Source organism: Lycorma delicatula, chromosome 1, assembly GCF_047948215.1.
Source record: "Lycorma delicatula isolate Av1 chromosome 1, ASM4794821v1, whole genome shotgun sequence".
Lineage (NCBI taxonomy): Eukaryota > Metazoa > Arthropoda > Insecta > Hemiptera > Fulgoridae > Lycorma > Lycorma delicatula.
The window spans coordinates 225,959,995-225,987,346 of NC_134455.1; the positions used below are offsets into that span (position 1 = coordinate 225,959,995).

Below are 27,352 nucleotides of genomic sequence, written 5' to 3' on the forward strand. Positions count from 1 at the left end.
AAATTGGCAAACACAGTAGTAGATATATTTTATTTCTTTCATAATGCCTAGGTGACATGAACTGCTATATATTTCTTCTCAGTAATTTATTTTTACCTCTGTTTAATTAATAAAAAAAGAAATATATATATATATATAAAACAGTAATTTAGTCTACTCTTTAAATTCTCAAATAAATGATTTTCAAACATAAACTTTATTCATATAAATCAACACAATAAGTTGTAAGTTAATCAATAATATTTTTATTGATTTATGTTTGATGTCTGCTAAAATTTTACTTTTTCTTAACAGTTTGAACTGTTAACCTTTCTTACCTTTTCTAAAAATTCTGATAAGTGACATACAAAAAGAACTGCTCAACTAAACATGTTGAGTACTAAAAAAAAAAAAAAATAATTAGAAAAATGTTACATATGGTAATGAAACTGGCAACATCATAAAAATGTTTTATATCAAAATCATGTGTAAACACATTTGATTTCTGGGTTGATTATGTCCGAATATAGATAGACAGAGGAATTAAATAAAACTGATAAAGGGAAATGGAAAGTGGAATAAGCTACATTTATTATCAGGAATAGTTTAGAATATACAATAGAAAATACAGTTAAAAAATTAAGAAATTATCATTAAAAATTAGACATGTATTTCTTCACAAATAGATCCAAAAGTTTTTTAAATTTTTTTATTTAAGGTCATTTTGACATCCAGAGCTAACCTTTAAATTACTTTTTCATAGTTTGGCAACAAAGCCTCTTACTCCTTAATTTGCTTACATGTCTTACTCTCCAACTGCTTATCTTTAACTAACACCTACTAACAAATCTGTTCAAATACAAATTTTTGTCACATGACAGCATAAACAATTTAATACAAATCTAAAATCAGAAAATTTTTTAAACTTTATTTTTCTACTTTCTGCACTCTTTGCTTGAAGAGCCAAGTTTTCTGAATTTCTTTTGTTATTTTATAGTGTGCATAACATATAATTTGAAATGCCAAATGTATTTATTAGTTTAACTTTCTTTTTTTTCTCCTTTTCCTTCATATTGAATATCTGTTTCCATATTTTACTTACATCAAATTTGAAGGTATACTTTTTTAAATTTATTTACGACCAACAACAATAAGTAGCATGCAAATAACATCATAAAATACATAAAACAATCTTTTACATATCCCAATAACATCTATAAATAATGGCAGGATAACTGAAAATAACTGAATGCAACCCACTAAAATAATTTGAGGGAGAAAGTGCTACTTTATCAACAGATAATTCTCATTGTTAATTAAAATCTAATAAATTCAATTACGAGATAGTAAAGTAATTGTTTAAGTGATCAAACATTCATAAAATGAATACAAAAGTTGGATATAAAAAGCTGAAGGGCAGCAGCAGTAAGGTAGGAAGTAACTACAGCATATATACACATGTATAATCAAATATCTGGTTTCTAAATTATTTTATTAAAGCAAAAATTTCCAAATTTACCAAAAAAATTTACTTGTTTTCATGTTAGGTTTTTGTCCATTTCTTGTGCATGCACAAGAAAAAAACAATGGGAATATTAACTCAACCAGTAAGTGGAAAATGTAAATATATCAACAAAAAATAAAATAAAAAAGATAACATTTATAGAAACATACATCTGCACAATTAGCTGGGCGGGGGACAGCTTCCCAGAGGGTAACAGAATGTGGAATGTCAATAGAATATGTAGAATCACACTTAGGTATTTCTCCTCCTTCTGCACCATCATCACAACCTTCATCTGGCTGGAAAGAAAATATTACATTTATTATAAAAGTATCACTTTTATTGAAATTCATCTGAATATGAAAGAAGTAGAACATCAAGTATCCTAGGCTGTGAACAGCAATATTGATTTGACACATTCTAATTCACATAACTTACATTCCTAGATAAAATATTTAGCTTTTTAATTTCAATATTCCAATTTGATTTTGAAACTGAGTTAACAATAAAAAATTGTGAGGTTTAAAATTCAATAGTAATTTCACTAATGGAAATTAGATTGTACGTATCAACTCTTTCGGTAGAATGGCGCCGGTGAGTTTGTCCAATGGCGGTAACACCAAAGACTTATTTACTCTAACCAACTTGCAAATTGACATGTCAAAAATTTTTAAATTGTTTAAAATATAATAATTTTGATGAAGTAAAGCAACATATCATCGCAGAAATATATGTTCTTAATGAATATAGGTTTTTTCAATAAATATGTGATAATCTTCATAATTTCACGTTTTTTAATTAGAAAATGAAATTTTTGTTCTAACCCCGATTTTTTGTCCTAACCATTTATAAATCAGGCCACTAGATAGCTGTACTTGATAGTACTACATAGCATACAAAAACTATATAATTTATACTTGAAATAATAAGACAAAAGAAAATATACTGCAGTTTGTTTTAATAGTAAATAGTTTTAATATTAAATGAAAGCACTGAAAATGAAACAATTTTTTAAGTCCCATCACTTCATTAAAAAAAAATAAAAGTATCAGTTTACAAGAGATTAAACTCATTTTATTAAAAAAGGAATAAATAAAACAGAAATAAATTGGTAAAATTTTATATTCTATTTAGTGGCGCTAGGGTCATGATATTTCCAAAAATTGTATTTATGGTCTGATTTATTATATTCATAATATATATTTGTTACGCGAGACAAAATATGTTTGCAAAAAATGGACCCGCTAGGTGGCACTGGGGTCGTGATATTTCGATTGTACATATAATGAATATATATATAATATTATATTAAATTATAAAATATAATATAATAATAATAATAATTATTAATTATATGGTATTATAAATATATATGCATTACATATACATACACATGTATACATATATACTGTATGTCTATACAAACATGTATATTATTTATTCATTGCTTTATATTTATTTAGAATTAATATTCAACTTTTTTTACCGTTTTGTAACCTGTATTTTTCGATAATTTTGTGTCAACACTATTAAAACATTTTTTTTTAATAATGCTAAACCGTTTCATATTATTATTGCAATTGTTCAAATCAGTGAAAATAAAAACTCAAATACTAATAGATGACTAGACATTGACTAAAAAAACACTGATATGAACTAGAACAGTATTAATTTCATTTTTACTGCAGTAAAAAATAAAGATTTTCATTCGTCATTTTCGAGTATTTATTTGATGAGAATTTTGAATTTGTTTTTTCATAAAAATAAGAAGAATCTTATTATTAATAGATGATTAGTTAGTTATTGATTAGACTTGATATATTGTCTAAAATTTCACAGAATTTAACAAATGAACAGAAAATAAAATCAGATAATATAAAAACTCCCAAAACAATAAAATTATTAAGGTTTCGGTGAGAGTTTTCCGTCAATTGAAAACATAAAAAATCGAAAATCAAAATTCAACAATTTATTTATTTATAGTTTTTCTAAAAGATATTTTCCGAATCAAAAAAGTATAGGTATGTATGATAATATTTGTTATATATTTTTCCTTCTTCATTTTCTCAAACATAAAAATGTACACCGTTAAATATTTTCTTCCTGCTCTTCTAATATTGTAACTAAATGATAGAACTTTTTTAATAAAAAACAAATATGAAACCATCGAGAAATAATTGGAGATAAACAATTTTTTATATACTTGTATATACACAACACAAATCATATAATAAAAAATTAGTCAAATTTTTTCAAATTTGTTGATTGAAAATGCAAAAACTATGCCAGCCCAATTTCATATTTTTAACAACGAATTTGAATGAAACTTCCATATTTTACGTTTAACATTATTATTTGTTGTTCTACGCAAATGCTCAACAATAAGTTCAACTCTGTCTGTTATGGTGAAAAAATTCTATAAAGAACAATAATCAATTCTGATTTCAGTAAAAAGATCACATAATGAACAGATCAAGTGTTGATCAAAGATCAATATTAATGGCAGTACGGGTCGGTTATGACAATTTAAAGTGAATGTTACACACCTTATTATGTGAACTAATTATCATTTGTAGGTTTCTATTGAGATATATATCATATGCTCCCATTGGTTAAAAGTCACACAATATTAATCATATGCAATTTTATCTTTAAAAAAATATTTCCTTGACATTTTGAAAATTCAAAGTGACGAAATCATTTCTAATGTCACATTCACTCTAAAGTGTCACAACTACCAGTAGTACTGCCTGTAATTGTGTATTAATTAGTTTGGAAAAAATTAACTTACTGAATAAAGAAATTATTAAAACATATTTTGATTTTGTAACAAAATTTACGTTTTGTTTTGCTATTCTGAAATTACACATTTTTTTCTAGAATTGAATTAATTTTTGAAATAAAGAAAATTAAGAACCGGTAATATTTTTTCAGCTAATTAATTAATTATTTTCAATAATTGAATCATTTGATACTGTCATGAATTTAGAATTAGAGAATGATCACTCATATGATTTGCATTGAGAATTATCGTCTTTCAAAAGCAAGTCAAGAAGTATAACACTCACTTATGAATCATGAATTAATAGGATTTATGAAGTTGTTTTCAGGCCAGCAAGAGTTTCTGCATTTTCAATCAACATGTTTGAAAAAATGTGATGAATTTTTTATTATATGATTTGTGTTATTAAGTATATATATATATATATATATAAAAAATTGTTTATCTCCAATTATTTCTCGACGATTTCATACTTGTTTTATATTACAAATTTCTATCATTTAGTTACAATATTAATAGAGCAGGAAGAAAATATTTAACAGTGTATAATTTTGTGTTTGAGAAAATGAAGTAGAGAAAATATATAACAATTATTATCTCCCCTTTCATAGATATCATCTGTACTTTTTTTGATTCGGACAATGTCTTTAAAAGAACTATAAATATAAATTGTCGAATTTTGATTTTTGATGTTTTCAATTGACGGGAACCCTCGCCGAAACCTTAACAATTTTATTGTTTTGGAAGTTTTGATCTACTATTACAGCACTGACTACAAGCAAGAGGGTTACTTCTGCTAGGATGTTTGAAAGTAGTTTAATGAAAATCACTTCAAACAATCCACAATCGATGAAAATTCCTTCTGTACAAACAATGCAGCACACTACCAAGATGAAGGAATTTACCAAAACCTCGTTGCTTGGTACAGTGTCTCTGGCTTACGGGCCTTCCAAGTTCCCACCACCATCTTGAGGACAGTTCAATGATACGGAGGCTGAAGAAGGGAAGCACCTTTTAAAGGTTATAAATGATAAAAAGAAAAATCAGATAGTATATGATAAATAATCTGCAAACAAAATAGGAAAAAAGTATTTATGGCTACAAACATTATTCAGTGGAATGTCTGCGGTCTCCATTCTTGCCGTGAAAATATTGAAATCCTAATAAAGGCAGAAAATCCTTTAGTACTGTGCCTGCAGGAGACTCACCTCCATCCCCAGGATGATGTGTTTTTTGTGGATACGTTTGTGAAAGATACGACTATCAGGCTGAGGGCAGAGAATGAGAAGGTATGGCTGTTTTCCTGGGGGAAATTGTTATAACCATACTTGTCTAAGTGAAAATATTGCTGTCATTCCAAATGAATATCTGCAACTTTCACCTTCCTTTAAATTCTGATATCAGTGAGAATGATCTATCCAGTCTGTTTTCCCAAATTCCTACATCCTGTCTAATAACTAATGATCTCAATGCCCATCACTATTCTTCGGGCTCATCATCATGTTCTTCTAAAGGCAATATGGTTGATGACAAGGCAGAACTTAGATCTCTGCTTGCTGAACAATGGATCACGTTTGACATCTTTATCAGATACATTTTCGTGCACATTGATCTATCCTTATGTTCAGCAACATTGCTCCTATATCTTACCTGGTGCGTTTTCAAAGACTTCTTTGGAAGCAATCATAGACCGGTTGTAATCTCAATCGGTAATTGTGATTTGCCTCGGAGGCAGCCATGCAGATGGGTAGTTCAAAAAGCAGACTGGATCGGGTACGAGGATTCCTTTGGCTAGTATGACAAGAGGAGTAGTGCGATCCAGGTTTACTTATGTAAACTTGCCAGGTTTACATATCCAATTCTCGATAGCGCGAATGACTTCATCCCTTTAACATCTGGAAAGCCAAAATGGCCCGCTGTTCCTTAGTAGGATGAAGAGTGCAGGCATGCACTAAGAGATTGGTGCAGGACTTTATGAAATTTCAATCGAAGATCACAACTGAATTGCGTTGTGCCTTCTGCAACGGCAGAGCAGTTTGCCCTCGAGGGTTTAGGTGTGCTAAATCGAATTCTTGATTGAATTATGTCGAATCCACTTATTTATTTTTTTATTTGATTTTTTCTGGGCGAAAAATGCTTTGGCGTTATCATCACCCGAACATGTGCGTGTATTGTAAAAAACTAAATTTAAAAAATTCACGATTAAAAATTAAATAAAAACGCCCGGAAAACAAAACATGAGATATAAATACAAAAATAGAATAAAAAAATTAAAACCAAATGAAAACTTACAAGTAGAAATTTAAAAATAGAATCCAAACTAAAATATTAAAAATAAAGACAAAACAAAAAACTTAAACTAAGTGTTAAAACATAAATACATAATCCTACAAAAAAAAAATGAAAAACAGTATTAAAAAGTACATAGAATATTAGCACCCTGGAGAAATAAAAACACCTGGTCTAAAACTTCTTTGTTATTGCCCAGGATTTGATGAAAATTCCAGGGCAACTTAAATTTGCGACACAAGGCCATATAACATATGGATTCCACAAGAATGTGGCGCACAGTCAAGTGGCAGTTGCATTGCATGCATACTGTTGCGTTTGCTGATGACATCAGATACCAGTGCGTAGCTCTCGTATGTCCTATCCCCAATCGGCAGAGAACCACTTCTTCACAACAAATTTTCTTGTATGAGGAGTCCTATGGCAACACAGAACCTTTAATGTACTGGAGTTTGTAATCTACTGTAGCCGTCCAATCACCTTGCCATTTTTCGCGAAGAGTGAATTATGTTCAATTTCTTGAACATAATTTCTGGAACACCATTTCTTGACCATCATCAGTGGAAGAAAGGTTCCAACTATGTGTGGATTGGTACAGTCACTGCAACCGATTGGACTACAAAATGGCGATAGCCTCATTTCCATGCCAGTTGATATTGTGACCACATTTGGAAGGTCGTTTCACTTACATCATCCTACTTTCCTGAGTTTGTGAGATATAAGTTGCAGACAGAAAATACCCTGTTGGTGATAGGAAACTCACAAATTTCTTATAATGAAATAAGGTATGCCCTGAATAATTCTCATGACACTTCCCCTGGAAATAAGGTGCAACCAACTCATCCAACCTTTGAAGTGGTATTCTTCAACCAGCATGCTAATCGATACCAGGAACAGTCGAGATTTACTGCTCTGCTAGGCATCTAAGCTCAACACTTGTTCTCAGCTCTAAATACACAATTACCTCCAGTCCTTACTGTTGCTCCATGTTATTACCCTCCTTGTCAACCTTCTCTCATTAATTACTGCTTTGATCTTTGTCAGTACAATTGAAAAAAAAACAAATCCGATTATCTTGCAAAACGAATTTTATGGTATTATAAATAGCATTAATCCTGATATTACAGTTTATACAGATGGCTCTAAAAACGTTAATTCTGTTGGTTGTGGTTTTTTGGTTGGCAACAGAACATACATACAGGAGGTTATTATTTGCCTTTTGTGAATGGGAAACACTAGGTTCACTCATAGATATCTCTGATGACTCAAACAGATGCACCAGTTTGTGCTTGCTGCAACTGCCAACTAACAGTGCAGCACATCCTTGTGGATTGTATCTTATGTGACATTGTGTCATATATTTAAACTAGGGGCTAACGTGTGAAAGATAATAAGGCTAACGAGAACAATAAAATAAAGCTATCTTATGTTTTCTCCCTCTATGAATCATGAGACCTTGCCATTGGTGAGAAGGCTTGAGTGCTCAGTGATGCAGAATAGCTGGATCGAAGGTGCAACCACATCGGACAGGTATCTGTTGAGAGCCAGACTAAGGAATGATTTCTGAAAGAGGGCAGCAGCTCTTCAGTAGTTGTTAAGGGTCAGGATGACTTAAACGGCCTTTTTTTCCAAGAAAATGTAGCTCTCTGCATTTTCATATAACAATGATGGAAGCGGCTTCCTTGGTAAAATATTCTGGAGTTAAACTAATCCTCCATTTGGATCTCAGGGTGGGAACTACTAAGGAAGGGGTCAGCAGAAAATTAAAAAATAACATTCTGCGAGTCACAGCGTGAAATGTAAGAAGTCTAAAAAAGGTTGGTAGGTTAGAAAATTTAAAGAGGGAAATGGATAGGATAAATGTAGATGTAGTAGAAATTAGCAAGGTTCGGTGGTAAGAGGAAAACGACTTTTGGTCAGGTGATTTTAGAATAATTAACTCGGCTTCAAATAATGGGCAGGCAGAAGTAGGTTTCATAATGAACAAGAAGATAGGGAAGAGATTAGAGTATATCAAAATGTATAGTGATAGAATCATTGTAATAAGGATAAAATTAAAACCTAAACTGACAATGATTGTTAACGTCTATATGCCTACAAGCGCCCATGATGATGATGAGGTTGAGTGTGTATACGAAGAGATTGATGAAGCAATTAAACACGTAAAAGGAGATGAAAATTTAATAATAGTTGGAGATTGGAATGCAAGCATTGGAAAAGGCAAGGAAGGAAATATAGTGGGTGAATACGGACTGGGCAAAAAGAATGAAAGAGGGGACCGACTTATAGAGTTTTGCACAAAGTATAATTTAGTAATTGCCAACACCCAATTTAAAAATCATAATAGACGAATATACACTTGGAAAAAGCCAGGCGATACTGCAAGGTATCAGATAGATTATATCATGGTTAAGCAAAGATTTAGAAATCAACTCGTTGACTGCAAAACTTACCCTGGAGCAGACATTGATAGCGACCATAATTTGGTGATAATGAAAAGTAGATTAGGGTTTAAAAACCTGAAGAAAAGGTGTCAGATGAATCGGTGGAATTTAGAGAAGCTTGAGGAAGAGGAGGTAAAGAAGATTTTTGAGGAGGACATCGCAAGAGGTCTGAGTAAAAAAGATAAGGTAGAAAATGTAGATGAAGAATGGGAGATTGTTAAAAAGGAAATTCTTAAATCAGCAGAAGCGAACATTGGGGAACAAAAAGAACTGGTAGAAAACCTTGGGTTTCAGACAATATATTGCAGCTGATGGATGAATGTAAAAAATATAAGAATGCTAGTGATGAAGAAAGTAAAAGGAACTATCGACAATTAAGAAATGCTATAAACAGGAAGTGCAAACTAGCAAAGAAGAGTGGATTAAAGAAAAGTGTTCAGAAGTGGAAAGAGAAATGAACATTGGTAAAATAGATGGAGCATTCAGGAAAGTTAAGGAAAATTTTGGGGTACATAAATTAAAATCTAATAATGTGTTAAACAAAGATGGTACAATGATATATAGTACGAAAGACAAAGTTGATAAGTGGGTGGAATATATTGAAGAGTTATATGGAGGAAATGAATTAGAAAATGGTATTATAGAGGAAGAAGAGGAAGTCGAAGAGAAAGAAAGGGGAGAAACATACTGAGATCTGAATTTAAGAGAGCATTAAAAGATTTAAATGGCAGTAAGGCTCCTGGAATAGATGGAATACCTGTAGAATTATTGTGCAGTGCAGGTGAGGAAGCAATTGACAGATTATACAAACTGGTGTGTAATATTTATGAAAAAGGGGAAGTTCCATCAGACCTCAAAAAGAGTGTTATAGTCATGATACCAAAGAAAGCAGGAGCAGCTAAATGTGAAGAATACAGAACAATTAGCTTAACTAGCCATGCATCAAAAATCTTAACTAGAATTCAGCACAGAAGAACTGAAAGGAGAGTGGAAGTATTAGGAGAAGACCAATTTGGTTTCAGAAAAAGTATAGGAACAAGGGAAGCAATTTTAGGCCTCAGATTAATAGTAGAAGGAAGATTAAAGAAAACCAAACCAACATACTTGGCATTTATAGACCTAGAAAAAGCATTCGATAACATAGACCAGAATAAAATGTTCAGCATTTTAAAAAAAACAGGGTTCAAATACAGAGATAGACAGATTGCTAACATTTACAGGTACCAAACAGCAACAGTAATAATCAAAGAGCATAAGAAAGAGGTAATAATAAAAAAGGGAGTCAGGCAAGAATGTTCCCATTCCCCGTTACTTTTTAATATTTACATAGAACTTGTAGTTAATGATGTTAAAGAACAATTTAGATCTGGAGTAACTGTACAAGGTAAAAATATAAAGATGTTACGATTTTCTGATGATATAGTAATTCTAGCTGAGAGTAAAAAGGATTTAGAAGGAACTTTGAACGGCATGTATGAAGTCCTATGCAAGAATTATTGCATGAAAATAAACACGAACAAAACAAAAGTAATGAAATGTAGTAGAAATGACGAAGATGAACCACTGAATGTAATAATAGGAAGAGAAAAGATTATGGAGGTAGAAGTATTTTGTTATTTGGGAAATAGAATTATTAAAGATGGAAAAAGCAGGAGTGATATAAAATGCCGAATAGCACAGGCGAAACAAGCCTTCAGTCAGAAATATAATTTGTTTACATCAAAAATTAATTTAAACATCAGGAAAAGATTTTTGAAAGTGTATGCTTGGAGTGTCGCTTTATATGGAAGTGAAACTTGGACAATCGGAGTATCTGAGAAGAAAAGATTAGAAGCTTTTGAAATGTGGTGCTATAGGAGAATGTTAAAAATCAGATGGGTGGATAAAGTGACAAATGAAGAGGTATTGCGGCAAATAGATGAAGAAAGAAGCATTTGGAAAAATATAGTTAAAAGAAAAGACAGACTTATAAGCCACATATTGAGGCATCCTGGAATAGTAGCTTTAAAATTGGAGGGACAGGTAGAAGGAAAAAATTGTACAGGCAGGCAACGTTTGGAATATGTAAAACAAATTGTTAGGGATGTAGGATGTGGGGGTATACTGAAATGAAATGACTGGCACTGGATAGGGAATCTTGGAGAGCTGCATCAAACCAGTCAAATGACTGAAGACAAAAAAAAATCAAATGTTTTATGATTCCTTAGGGCCGTCCATTTATATTCAAATATTTGAATTACTGAGTTTCAGCTATTTATGTCATTTGCCATAAAGCAGACGGTAATTTTATTATCTTAATCAGATAAATAGTATTTTTGTTTTTAATTGTGAATTTTTAACATTTAGTTTTTTAAAACACATACACCATGTTTGATCGATGATAATGCTGAAACGTTTTTCACCCAGAAAAAAAAATCAAAATGTCCCATTGGAATTGATTCAGAAGTTTTTGATTTCTTCGAGCACTATGAGGACGAGCCTTGCCATGGTAAAAAAATCAACATGGATGACAACATAAATTTGTTCTGAATGGCTTGCCTAAGTTTCTTCAAAGTTTCACAGTAGACTGCTGAACTTCGATAATGATGACAAACTTCAAAATGCAATATCATCTGCAGATGATACATTTTTAGATAATTAATTTTTAGTGATGAGTCAGCGTTTCACATCAGTGGCAAGGTGAACACCCATAATTGCCAAATATGGGGTAGTGTAAACCCTCGTGAAGCTTTGCATTACATTCATGATAGCCCTGAGGTTAATGTTTTTGTGCCCTAAACAAAGACTGTACTACCTGAGTTTCTTCCAGGAGGGAACCCAGGTGTGGTATTGTTTATCTGGACATCTTCAAAATTTCTTAATTCCTCAGACAATAATGACCAAGATGGACGCCATTACTATCAGTAAGATTAGGCACACCTCACTACCGCCTAGAAGTCCCAAGATTTTCTTGATATCCTAGGTTATTGGATTGGTTGTGAAAGGATTTCATTAAAGATTAGTTTTATGTACTACCTTTTCCTGCTGATCTTGTTGAGCAAAATCTTTGAATTAGCACTGCAGCTGCAGAGGTAACACTCGACTTGCTGGCTACAGTCAGGAATAAAATTGATTTCAGGTGGAATGTATGTCACATTACAAGTGGAATCATATCGAAGTGAATGCTGGGTGACAAACTTGATGTGTTTTTTTATAAAATGAGACCTCAACCGAATCTGTAATTTATCTCAATAAATTTTTATATGCTTTTAAAGTTCAAGTCCTTTTTAAATCCTCTGGGTTCATACAGAATTACACTCTCTCTATGCAAAAAAATGACAGTACGCACAGTATGTTTACAGATTACTTTCTATTTTTTTTGAAAATAAAAAATTTCAAGAACAGTGTACAATTAAACATACAGTTATAGTTAATGGATACATAAGTTAAATGATCGGTATTATGCTCAAGAGTCACCAAAACAGAATAATGCCAAAAACCAGAATCAAAATAAACCCAAGAACTACAGAAATTCAAAGTAAAAAATTTATAATTGTAATATATATAAATAATTTGCCAAAATCTTAATAACATTTTTAATATACGAGACATACACAAAAGCTCTATTTCTTCAGAAATCAAACAGGAGTATTTTAAAGGGTTAAGGAACATTTCCCTAAGAACAGCATTGGCAAGATAAATTTTAATTATGCATAATATCTTATACATGAGTTTAATACTAGACTAGTATTATGAAAATATGTGAACTAATTTAAAAAACATTTTACTTTTGTATATTTATAAAAAGGTAGATATGTGAAAGGTAGTAAAAGAAATGTAAATGTAGAAGGCTTTTAAAATGCAAAATAATGAGAATCTAATACTTAATAATTAGCTTAACCTTTATTCCAATAAATTATAAAACACAACTCTAGATACTTTTTTACAATATGAATCACCACTATCAATACATAAACAATAGTCGATTAAAATGAAACTAACATTATTAAAATACTGCCAAGTATCACATAAATATATTTGTTCAATAAAACTGAGGAATGTACATCTAAAATTTTGTGTTGTGAAAGTATACACATTTATTTATTTTATGAACCATATTTAATGCTTTCAGATCAGTGAACTCTCGTGATGATAAGAGCATAGACTGTAAAACCTGTCAAGTCTAATAACACAAAAATAAATTCATTAAAAAGATAAGAAAGTAATTACCCTTATATTTAACTTGGAAATAACACACTGAAATTTAAAAAAAAAAATATATATATATATATATTTCTGCATTAATACATTTCATTTAAAATATAAGATCAAAAAATATATATACATTTTAAAATAACACACCTTGAAAAAGTAAAAAGCATTCTCTTCATAATGCATGAAGGTAATGAAATAGTAACTAAAATATTACTTAACGATCAAACAATTTTATGCCAAAGAATCATAAATGCCTTGTCAACCAATTGCTGACAATTCATGCACAAGTATATCCATGATCTTATCTCAAAATTATTCAATAAGTACTTACTTCTGAAATTGACATAGATTTGAAGGCGCCCATTTTCAGACTATTTAATTTTGCAAGGACTTTCTTTGGTGTATGTACAGGACTTTCTGACAAATTTGGAGGATGTGTTTTCCCATCAGATCTGTAAACGAAAAAGAAAATAAGCATACAAAATTTAAATAAATTAATATTTAGGAAACTCTTGCCTAAGGATTAAGCAAAATTATAAAATATAAATATATTGGGATCTAGCACAAACAACAGTTTGCATCTCTCATCTGCAGATAGGGAAAACAAAATCATCAGCCATGAATAAATGATAACAGATTCACACATCAAGAGCAGAACAGTATCTAAGATGTAGTGTAATATTATATAAAGAAGAGGGCCACCAATACATCTGAAACTCAACACACTCAACTTGAACATTACATCACAAGCAAGTACTGGTCGTTACTAATAATAACCCAATACATACTCACCAAACTCACACGTAATGGTAGATGATGACTAATCAATGACAGTATACAGAGTATGCTTGATAGTAGGTATAAAATGCTTTTCATCTGGATGCTAACAAAACAGAACCATATAAGAAAGTTAAAGAATACAAAGCCTTTGGGATATTTACCATAGCCAACATGGTGCTTCAGTGTCACTGTGAGAAATGGGGGCCAGATCACAAGAAAAGGCAGAAGCAAAATATTGATTTGGCATGAAAAATGTAATGAAACTCATAAAACAAATACAACTTTTATTTCAGAATTAGCATTAATTATCTAGGACTGTTCTCTTATTTTTCTTTGATAGGCTATGTATTTTCAGTTAACCTGATTACAAAAAATTCATCATTCATGCTTTTAAGAATTTACTCGAATAAATTTTTCAAAATAAAATACAATGTTTTTTTTTTAAACTATTAATGTTTTTAGAGATTTTATTGTTCTTAAAAGCGAATGGTGATTAAAATTACACAGTTATTATTTTTAAGGCAAACCAACATTTAGTTCAATTTCAGAAGAATTCATCTTATCAAAATTTGATCAGAATCTAAATACATGTTATCCCAGTTGAAAAGACCACCAGAGTGAGGTAACTTCAGCTTAAATCACAATAGAAACAAATGTTATCATAAAGTATCCTGATCACACAAGTTTATGAAAGTTAATAATATAAGTTGCTTCATTAATATGAAGCCTTCAAATTTGAAAAAAGTCTATAAATTAATCTTAACTGTATTAATATTTCTTCATAAACTTTTATGCAAACTGTACAATGTTTTGACAGCAGTCTCTGTCAACAGAAGTATGTAAATCATCTGATCAAGTGAATGAAACACAAAAACATTCAATAACACCTACTTGTCTAAGTAAATTTAAAAAAATAAGAAACTTTAGTAAAGATGAATATACTCATGAATTGCAATTGCCATTTTCAGTTAAAATGAAAAGAACATGTTAATCACAAAATTTGTTATAATATCAAGATGTTGGAAAAAAAAGTTACATTATGATTTCATTCATTGAAAAGAAAAGGAATAAATTTTGTTATACCTTATGTCTGTAACTGCAATCAAATATTACCATTTATTGCAGTTCAATATTTTATATTCCAAATGAAAATATTAATAGTGGTAACAACAGTCACTTCTATTCCAACTATTGGTGTCTGACTACTATTAATATCAATATAACAAAATTTGACGTAAAAATGAATTATTGAAGTAAAAATGGATTTTAGAAAAACAAATTAGAATGGAAATTTAGAAAAACAATCAATTATTTATCATGCAGAAACAAATAATTTTTACAATCATAACTTACCTAAATTTTTCAGCATTTTCTTTCACATACTCCTCATAGGATTCCATATCTGTACAACGGATAAAATCAGTCCATTTTCCATAAAGGAAATTTAACTTTTTTTTCCTGAAACATTTTAAAAATAAGAGATAGTAATATTAAAAATGAATTAAACAAAGAAATGTATCACTCATATTTTCCTTTTAGTGAAATTATTCACTAAAAACTTGGTCCTCTATTTATAGTTAACTAACCTTTTTTTGCAGGAGTTATCTAAATGAGCATGCAGTAATAACATGCATTAACCACTTAATCAAATTTTCAGTAACCAGATGGATATTCAAGTGAGCCCTTAAATTCTTCTTTTTACTTAAAATCTAATTCTTTAAATTTTTACTTCTTGAAGTCAACAACAAATTTTGGGTTAGTAAGTTGTTGGTCTCTTGATATCAAATACTGATTTCAATTTGAAACTTCTAAAGTCATTCCAAATAATAAAATTATAATGGTATTTTTTTTTTTACTTGTTACAGCATATTTTAAGATCTTTTTCCTTAACATACAAATTAACACTAGAACTACACTAACAAAGAATGTTATAGTTTATAAATAATATCAATAAACGTACATATAAAAAGTACACAACTAGAAAAACAAGCTTCCGAATGGTTATCACACACGAACAATAATAAATGTATTAGTATGAATTAGGAATTACGCATGATTAATTATATTACATAATTCTAAAAATCCTATTGCAAAGTTCTAAAGCAACTGACAATAACAGTCAAAATATTTTTTTTTACCATAATGATTTTTACAAATATGACCAGTTTTGGTTTTGTATTACCATATTGTCCTTCCAGATTTCAGTTGATTAGGCTATACATGTTATAGGAGTCATGTTGTCACTAACTACTAGGACAATTAGTGATAAAGTAAGAGGGCTAAGTTAACATGATTACAGTTGAGACCAACATTTCATTTTCATCTCATACGTTAGGTAAAATACTGATCGTAAGTTCCAGTTCTCAGAAATAAAAATAAAATATTGATAAAAAAATGACAAATAATAGTGTTTTCTTAAAAATTCACTGAACAAAAAACTAAAATAGCAAGATTCTTAAAATGTCTACACGGTAAGAAAAGAATAGTATAAAAAGACAACTGATGATATAAAGTGAAGAATGCTACTAACGGTTCTTTCTACAAAATAAAGAAATTGATAATATCATTGAATATTTGCTTCAAAACAAGAAAAAACCTAATGAAGCATTTATGTATAGAATGTAGCAATATGAAAATAAAACATGGATGATTAAAAAGCACGTAAATTATGGGCAACGAAATGATTTCCACAGTAATGAAGGTTTACTACTGCAAGTTATATGGAATAATTTTATTAAAAAAAGAAATAAATGGACACCACACTACTTAAAGCACAAAAAATACTAAATTTTCATTATATAAGTTAACTGAAAGAGAAAAACTATAAAAAAAAAACTTTATAATGAATCTAGCAAGACATTTTTAAGTGCATAATGAAAAATGGAAATTTTTCTCAGATATTTGCCAGCTGAAGGATTTCAAAACAGTTTTAGTGAGGATTTGACTAACGTAGAAGTACTGTTACAAAAATATTCAATTACGTTCTTGGAAAGATCGTTTTTAAAGCTGCAAAACAAATTAATTTTTCTGAAATGTGGTTAAAATCACTCAAGCTAAAGAATAGCGTAGTAATAGATTCAACATTCCAACTGTAATTGATGCTCTTGATTGCACAAACTTAAAGAAAAAAAACAAGCATATATAGTGACAGCTACATACACAGAGTTGTATTAATGTTCAGACAACATGTGATGTGAATGAGAACAGTTAGTCATGACTTGTACAAGGAGATTTTGATAAAAAATCAGTTGTTTTAATAATGTAAACAATTTGTGAAAATGTAAAAAAAATATTATATTTTTAAGTCATTAGAAGCTTGTTCGAACTTATCTGTAAGTTATTAAAAATTATAGCAATTTCAATTACAAAGCAATAACACTTACCACTTATTTAGCAATAACAAGTAAATACTGAACTCTTACAGTAATTACTGATCAGTAAATGTAAAATTTCATTCACCAAAATATAAGCAATTACGATTTCTGTTCAGTATTTATTTTACTGATCTACTTATTAACTTATCAGTAATTTCTGATTTTTATTCACTTCTTCCTTATAATAAACAAAAGTGCAAAATACTACGTTAATATTTATACTGGTTAAGATCACCTTCAACTAGTCTAGGACTAAACTAGACTAGTCTGTGTGACTAGAATAGGACTGTCTAAGATACTAGACAGTCTGCTTACTATTATTTTTGCAAAACCAAGTACATCCAATAAAAACTTGAAAAGATTTAATACAACTTACAGTTTAATCATATAAAAATGGTGTTGGTGCAAGTTCAGTCTTGTTCAACAGTTTTGTCTACAGAGGTCAGTTTAAACATTCATATACTACCATAGTTTTATCTTAATTGTATAATTACAAATACACACTAGGCCCAAGAGAATAACAACAACAATCTGGCAATATGATCAAGATTTTAGAATTTTAAAAGTATCATGAAAAAAAGTTTAGTAACAACTTACTGCTTGTCCATTATAAATCCTTCTACTCTGTGTAAGTCTTTAGAAAACCAGCCAGCTGGTTTAAATGTGAGCACTGCTTTATGGCCTGTAAATAAAACAAAGAAAAAATGGATTTTCAATAAACCAAGTATGTTTAACAGAGTCCAGATGCTTTCACTGGACACCAACTAATATACTGAGAATAAGTAAGATGAAATAGCATTTAACTGCAACCTTCAGTAATACAAAAAATTTATTTGCGTCATAATATCTGCATTTTTATGAATCTACAACAATTACAAAACAGCATGTAACATTTGTCAGATTTTTATAATCTCAAAATGAAAGACTTTGACAAAATGAAAGTAAAATAAGGCTTGGAGAAAAAATAAACTGAACATCCTGAAGGAATGGGAGTAGATAACAATATGCAAGGTTTCATCCTACATAATCAAAATTTCTACATTCAAGTAGGGAACTGATCATATTTTCCAGACCATTCACACTGGAATACTTTTCAAATTAGGGGAGCCCTCTACATTCCCTCTTGAATTATTTGAACCTCATGTATGTGATCATTGCTTACACATTTTTAAGTTTTTGTATCTAGTTATACAGTTATTTTTCTGAGGGATGAAATTTTTCACCCATTTTGGTTTTATTACTTGATTCATTTGTGACGTCCCTTTACAACTACAACTACAATTCCTTGTATCAAAATGCATGCACTACACTGCACAAGTTACCTTCATGTAATTTTCTGCTTACTTTTTTTTCGTTTGGATCACCTAAGGATCATGATGAATAGTATTCAATTTCCTATCTTATCCTTCCAATATGTAATCATTCTTTCTTGTGTTTCTTTCTTCTTTCTACTGTCCATGCTAGGCTTTTTAAGATATTATTTTGCTCTAGAAACTTAATTTCTGAAATCAACGTTTTGAAAAGAGATTTGTCCAGTATGTTCTTTTGATGTCTTAAGAACTTTAAGATCCTTCTTGAGTTCTTGAAACCATTTCATTTTAGTGTTCCCATTCAAAAAGTTAAATATTTGTTTTGTTAATCTACTGCTTCCATTCTATATAAATGTTCATAAAATTTTTATTTTTTTTTTCCTCAAAAGATGATCAATTCTCTACCAGTTTTTGTAAAGATCTTCCTCTTTTCTAAGTTTATAGATTCCTTCTTCTAGAATCGGACCAAGAATTTTTCTTAGCATATTTCTTTCCACTTTCCCAATTATTCTTTTTTTTTGCAATGAAATTCAGGCATTCATATCCATATTAGACACAATAAGCCTAAGTTTAGCATTTCTTGATACTGATTTTTTATTATAAATTTGTGCTGTTACGTGATAGGCTTTTTCTATTTTTTGTATTCTTGCTCTCATGCTCTCTACTTCTAGAACATTAGGAGTGATTACTTCTCCAAGGTATTTAAATTTAGATGATCTTTTAATCTTTTTATTAAGAAAATTTTAATTACACTGATTGAGCTTTTTGTATTAAAAATTCATTCAGTTTTCTTGTATGATATTAGTAATCCTGATATTTGTTTTATTTTTTACAGCTTTAATACAAAATTTTGTAAATGATTTTCTTAGTTTATCAAATCAATTCCTCAATCTGTGTTTTTGGGGTATAATAACTTGTTTGGCTGTTTGCTCTTAAAAAAAAAAATGTTGCTTATACATATATGAAGATAAGCTAGATTTTGTTACTGATAAACTAAATTTATTAACATATGTTGTATTTAACATGTAATGTAAGTCTATTAACAATAATTTTCATCTTAAAACTCCCTTTTGCAGAAAAAGACTATAAGAAACCTAGAGACTATGACTTAGGGTCATCTAACTAAAAGTACATTTGTGATATCATCAAGATTAAGAATAACACATAAATAAAATGGATAAGAAAAAATAATGCCCCAAGCATCTAAAAAAATCAGCCTCAAATGTAAATGAAACAGCTGATAGAAAAAACTTCTTAAAGCAACACTTCACATTTTTTTAATGTAAAATACATAATAAAATTATACAGAAGTTCAATGATTAAAAAAACTGCAGCTGACCTGTGTTATGATTGACAACTTCCATAGTACCGTACTGTTCTATCCACAGCTTCCCAACAATAATATTATGTACACAACAGTTCACATTAGTCCAAGTGTATGCTTCACCCCACCTGAAAATAGATGTAGGAGAAACATATTAACTTTAGTATTAATTTATTCTTGCAAATATAAAAGGTTTTAAATTATCATTAAAATAAAAAATTAAAACCTATCTTGGGTTCCCTGTTCTCTATAGAGTAAATCCTAATATGGCAGAACGTGGAATATATTACTATTTGCAAAGGGTAAGTGAAAAATAAAATTTCATCCATAGACCAAAATAGAGACCAATAATTCAAACATGTCTAACCTTGTTATTACTTACTTTTCTTTTGTAATAGGAGATTATGCTCATGTTGGGGCCAATTTCAATCTGCTTACAGAAACTTAGTAAACCATTTGCCGATTTCTTTTAAAGATGAGAGTTATGTCAATAATAATAATAATAATACCAGCAATAACTGAGGTGATAACAGTACTCCTTAATACTGAAGGATATACCCTTCAGTGATATTTCCACCTTTGTAGTATTTGATCGAGCAAATAATGTAATTGCATGAAATGTAAGCACATGAACTATTACAGACTTTCTGTTGAACATTTTTTAATAATATCTTAATCTTCAACCAGCAAAATTCAAATGTGTAGGCTACAGATGGCACACTCAGCACAAAAGAATGAAAATATAATGTAGGCTTACAATAAAGCAATCTGAATGAAAACAATAGCTACAATACTTCTAAAATCAATTCGCAATTGAAGGTCACATTCCTTTGTCACCTCACCTTCCCTACCAAACCTAGTTATTCCCCTCAATATGCTGCTTAGTTTTGATTATATATATTCAACTCTGTATTATGATTTGATGTTACTTTATTCTTTGCATTCAAAAACTTCAACTCTCTACTAATAAATTACTAAATTAGTCATTAATTTTGATTAGTAAGGTGTACTGAAAAGGATTGGTTCAAGTTCAATAAATTTAAGTCATACTTAAAGAAAAATGGTATTTCCAGTATAAATCTTAACATAATAAACATGTGCAATTCATTAACTTTAAACTTCATAACAAATAAATTAAAATGTAATAATATTTTTTTTGTTCTGGCTATTCCATTTGGTCTGACACATTGACTTTTATTGCCTAAAACAGTAATAACACAAAAGATAATATGAAATAGTTTGTAGTGGTGTTTTAAATAGCTTGTTTATCATCTGAACAGATGTTAGTAGTTTGATAAAATTACTTATTTCATTATTAAATGAATATTTCATTTTTAATTAATATTAATAAATATTTAATTTTTTCATTATTAAATGAATATGGCATCAATGCTTGTAAATATCCATTAAAAAAACTTACACAACTTGTGATTTCAAATTTATATCAGTCTGTTTCACAACTTTCTGCATTACAGTTTAAGAAAAATGTCTGTAAATAATTTACACATCTGTAAATAATCTGGACAATCTAAAAAAAAATCTCTTTTTTTAATATGTCTATTTAAAGGAGTTTGTACACCACAAATTTAGTGCTACTCTTAAAGAAGTATTTGTAATACAAGAAAGTCAACAGCTACGCTGTTTACTAGTGTAAACAGTACAGATATTATTTGCTGAAGCCAAACAAAATGCTGCATCTAACATAAAAAAGAAAACTTTCTTTGCATCATCACAAAAAAAAATACATCATAAAAATGGATAACTGTAATTTAGTAAAAGAAAAATTATACGGCCAAGATTTGCAGTTGTGGCAAAACACAACACACGTATGTAAAAATAACAGTGATGAAAATTTATCAAATGAATACAAGATATGATTTAATGTACGTACATTGTCTACATTTTTTAATAAATTTGATTTTTTAAAGTTATAATAGCATTAACAATTTTTAACAACTATCTTGTAGACAAAAATAGTGAAGTAATTTAAATAGATTTAAAAAAAGAAGAAAAATGTCAAAAATTACAAACAAAAAACTATTTAAAATTTAAAAAACTACAAGAATACTTAAATCGATAAATAAATATATACATACATATATATATATTACAAAAATAATAATCGATAACAAAATAAACATTTACTTACAAAATATGTATCTTAATCTCTGTTTGAACAATAAAATGATTTCACAAATAAAAAATGAACTGTTGCTTTAAACAAACATTCAAAAGTGTTAAATTAGAAAAAAACAAGAAGGCCAAGTCACTGAAACTTACAACTCAGATTGTTCATTCTTGTCTCATGCACGCAGCATACACATAACCATGTTCATATGTGTAATTGGATATGGAGAAAACTTTGGGTGATGTGAATAAAAATCAATAATTACTTTTCTTGTCTATTTTTTAAGAAATTACTTACGAATGGGAGAATAAAATATTAGAAATTAATATTCTTTTATCTTATCAAGATTTTATTTTAATGTATTTATTTTTCTAATAAGTAATTGCTGATAACTATGCGTAAATACTGATCCTGTATCAGTAATTTCTTAAAAGATGTGAATAAAGGCAAACATTCTTATAAGAAATTATTGATTAATTTTTAAGGTACCTCCAGACTAATCTTATAAACATTATGGCTGCATTTATGAACTTTCAGAATATAAAAAATACAAAATTCGGTGATCTATCCGTCCAAACAGATACAAGGAGTTACTCTGCTTTGATGAAGGAACAAGCAGTTGTCCATTTACGCAAAATTTTTTTACCTTGTAATAATGAGAAAAGAGGAGAGGAGCCCTACCATTGAACCAGAACATAGAAATTTTTCTTTGGTATTTTGCCGACCCTGTGAGTAAAGATTTTGGCATTCTCCAAACTGTTGTACGTAAAACTTTCCATTATGTTTTAGATAAAATAACAGCAACAGAAAAATTAAGAAATGCGAAACATAACAGCAAAGAAAGTGTCTTAGAGGCTGTTAACAATCACCTCAAATTGAACTTGGAAGTAATTCTTATAGTTCCACTCACATAGTAGAACAATCGGCACAAATGGCCTAGGCGAACCAAATTTTTGTTTTGTAAATGATATTAAAAACCACACGTTAATAAGCCAGATTAGATATCAAGTGAGTACGTTTTTTAGATTATACTGGAATAATACCTTATATAAAATTGAATTAAATTATAACTGTGCAACACATAACTTACAGCTTTCCAAAAACAAGGCCCATTTTCTGTTAGAACGTCCATTGTATCAGCCACTGAGGAATAAATAATTACTGTACTAAATATATGAGATTAAGGATAAGCACTATAATATAGAACATATATTACAGATAAATAACTTGCATTATTTTACTATTAGGGCTTTAAAAACCAGATAATTTATTTTAAATGACTGCATAAAATTTTGAGAATAATACATAATTAATTTTTTGTAATTACAAATTAATTCATTAGAGAAGGTTTTTGCTATTTAAGTTTTTGATCTGCAAATATTTGATATTGTTTTTGATTTCATTTTTATTAATTGGACATTAAATGACTATAAATTGTGTTGTTAAATATATATTATTTTTATTATTGTGTCATGATACATTGATGATAAATTGTTTTGATTAGTTAATATGTTAGTTATTATTTATGATTCATTTGATTCATGTACAGTAGATGTATTGCTACATAATAATGTGTATTGTTTGTGTATTATAGAATAGTTGTCAAATCCTTTATTGTTAATCCTTTTTTAAGATCTTAAAAAAACAAATAAATGTTATGTTTATGAAAATATAATAATATATTTATCGTTGTTGCAAGTAGATTTTATACAATAAAACATGATAAAGTTAAACCCAGAATGTGTATGTTGCTGAAATAATAAATAATTTAAAGTAAACCTTAAGTTACCGGCATTAAAAACAAAAATAATTCTAAAATAAATTTTCACTGCATTAGAGTTTTCTTTACTGAAATGTTCCATGGTATCTATCTTATCTTATTACATTCTTATTTATATAAACAAAAAAAATTTTTTCCCTTTCCATGGGTTGTGTTAAGCCTTTAATTAGTTAGAATTGTGTTTTCTATTTTACCATGACTGAAACCAGATTGGAAGATTCTTTAAATTTTTTTTTGTATTTTATGTACATTAACTTCAATTGTAGATCAACTTCTTGTACCTTAACCATTAACTTCACATACCTCAGAGTGAAATCAGTTATTTTTTTGTGAGAAGCTTTTTCCACAGTATTTCATTTTTAGATTATTTTAAGGAAAAATATATTGCTTCATTTTAAATTTATAAAAGACCAGAAAAATTCTCTGTAGTTCATCATTGCCTTCAAACTGATCCTAAAATTATTAAATAAAATTATTTTATCTAAAATAAACAAGTATTTAATATTTAGGAAAGTTACTTTTTTAATAAGATACAGAAACTTCACTAAACAAAAATACAGGTGATCAATGTTTACTAGCCTTTTAAATTCTTAAAGTTATTTAAAATCTTTTTGTGAAAGCTATTATAAACAAAATAAATAGTTATTTCTTGTTTTAAATGCTGTTGCTTAAAGATATTTCTTTGACTGGTTTAAGGTTTATATTTAATGTCTATCTTCCTAGAGATAAATTTTCTCCTTATCCAACTACATATAATGTACATGGATATGTATAAACAGTCTACTATTTTAAATGTTGCGTATGGTCAAATTAATAACTGTTCCTTGCCATATTATTCAGAAGAATGTGTATTTTTCTTTGAAATTTTTGTATTATCATGGATCAAACATGATTCACTAAGTTTTTGAAACACCAATAAATCTCTTCAGATTCCTTAAAAGTATGTTACTGAAGAAAAGCCTATCTGATGTCCACAATTATATGAGGACGAAAATCTGTTTGAGGTTTTATTTTTACCCAAATTACAAATTGTAGTAAAACTTTCAATATTGTAGCTCCAACCCCTATTAATGGTTTTTTTTCACCTAACTGAACCTTGCTTCCTACTTTATAAACATTTAAGGAATTTATGGTTCAATACTTCATTGATGTTTATTTTTTTTTAAATACTTCATATCGAGGTGAACAAAAGTTGTGACTGGTTAATTTTGTGTAAATTCACTGAAAGTGACTATCATTAAAAAATATTTAATATTGGATTTGGTGCAAAGATTATTTGTGATGGAATGAAATATATATTAAATTAAAGTTAAAATTCAACTGCCTTAAAGTAAATGTTTCTTATAATTTTTTTTTCAAAATGAAATTTTCCGCATGCTTTTTTAAATAAAAAATAGTGAAAGTATTTTTTGGTTAAGTTTGTAATTGTAAAACTTATATTTTTAAATTTATATTTTATAATCTGTTGTTGTAAGTAGATTTTTAAAATAAGATTAAAGTTAAAACTAGAATATGTATATTATTGAAATAATAAAAAACTAATTAAAAAAATTAAATAAACCTAAGTAAATGAAATTAAAAACAAAAATAATAATTAATGGCTTATTTAAATAATTTTTTCCCAGTGCAGAGTTTTCTATACTGAAAGGGTTCCAAGTCTTTTAATAATACAAACAAAAATCTGTTTTTTTCCTGTGTATAGGTTGTGTAAGTCTTCAACTGGTTAGTATGCTATTTTCTCTTTTACCATGTCTGAATCATAATTTGAGAATGTTTTAATCTTGTTTTTTATCACTTTATGTCCGTTGACTTCAACTGTGGTGGGCTATTCAATATATACGGCTGTATTGTGAATACACTTCATATATATGATTGCATCATCACGCAATATACTAAACTCTTATAATTTAATAAAATAATTTCTTACTTTGGCAGCTCAACAGTGATGAGACCTTTAGGCTGTATTTCTACACTTTTACCCCAAAATTTTAGTTTTGGATGTACAGAACCGTGGAAGATGAAATGTTCACTATCAGCATGAAAAGCAGATATAGGAGGATGATGGCTGACCTGCTCACAGATTACTCTGAAATCAAAAATAAATTGACCATCAGAATAATGATCAACAGTTTAAAAATGAGATAATTCAATATATCTAAGAATACAGTAACTATCCAAATAAATACTACTATAAAGGAAACCCAACTTTAAAAAATAACTTAATTATAACTTCAAAAAATATTTTTATTTTCTTAAATAACATTATTTAAAAAAATTAAATAATAATAAATACTAGGGGACCCATGCTGCTCTACAGAATCAGTAAATATTAACTCAACTTATAATAGACAATTTACTGTGTGGTTCAAAGACTACCATCTAGACATTAAATGTGCACTGACGCTTAACTTTCATCTCCGCTTTCAAATTTTTAAAAGATCTTTCACCTGAAAGGGCAACATACAATTGTCCTGGCTAAAAACTGATTCAGATAGGAAGATTCCTACTCCATACACAGTTTGTCCTGCGCCTTGATAATGGTCATACAAAATGCCAACTGTAAAGGATATTGTTTTCGTTTAAAAGAAAATGGGAGAATAGTGTCAGACAGCAACAAATCAACTCAACAAGCAACAGTACAACAGACAGAAACAATACGTATAGTAGTGGAGGTTTGCCAGTTGAAGCAAAAACTTTAATAAACTGAATTAATGAACTGTGAACAGAGTTTCAACTCAATGATTAACAATCAAATGAATAATATTACATAATAATAGAATTAAATTTACATTAAAAAAGTAATTTATATCTATACTATTATAGATAGACGAAGAAGTGTTTTTTGTTCAGGATAAACAAAAACTACCTAATCTCACAACTAAATTTTTACCCATGTTTCTTCGCATAACAGTGAAGGTATATGGATACATTTTATCTCAAAAAATGCCTAAAAAATATATATATATATATATATATATATATAATGTAGCAGTGGAGATTTGCCAGTTGAAGCACAAACTTTAATGAATTGAAAACTGTGAGTGTCTATCAATTGATTTTTGAATTTTTTGAATCCCTGTAATTTTTTTTTAATTTCTTGGTAACAAATGATGAAATCAATTTGATTTTTGGTGAGTGTAATCTTCAACCAATTTCTAGCTTTTGAAATTCAATGTTGAAAGGGAATGAAGAAAGGTAAAAAAAGTTTTGAACACTGTAAATTTTTCCAATCCCGACTACAATAAACGAGATATTCAGTAAATTTAGGCTTGCAAATACTCTTCAGATAAATATTTAAATACCATTTCCGGGTTTTTCAATTCTAATTTTTTTAACAGGTGCGAAGTATACAGTGCTGTAGCTCAACAAATTTTCATACAATTCTCTTATATGTAACATATGTTATTAAATTTGAAATAATTTTGTTGTCATATTATAGATACATAGAAGAGAATAGTTTACCG

General features: G+C 28.9%; 1 protein-coding gene across 4 annotated transcripts in view; it reads right to left on the reverse strand.

The window, feature by feature from the left end:
- LOC142329289 (oxysterol-binding protein-related protein 2) overlaps positions 1-27,352 on the reverse strand; it is a 224,049-nt gene that overhangs the window by 24,226 nt on the left and 172,471 nt on the right. For all 4 annotated transcript variants that reach the window (XM_075373756.1, XM_075373766.1, XM_075373746.1 and 1 more), the window contains 6 exons: positions 25,816-25,974; positions 19,996-20,108; positions 17,944-18,028; positions 15,326-15,430; positions 13,524-13,644; positions 1,654-1,782 (listed from right to left, as the gene is read on the reverse strand). In XM_075373756.1, the coding sequence (XP_075229871.1) occupies positions 1,654-1,782; positions 13,524-13,644; positions 15,326-15,430; positions 17,944-18,028; positions 19,996-20,108; positions 25,816-25,974 (712 nt within the window). The remainder of the gene's footprint in view (positions 1-1,653; positions 1,783-13,523; positions 13,645-15,325; positions 15,431-17,943; positions 18,029-19,995; positions 20,109-25,815; positions 25,975-27,352) is intronic.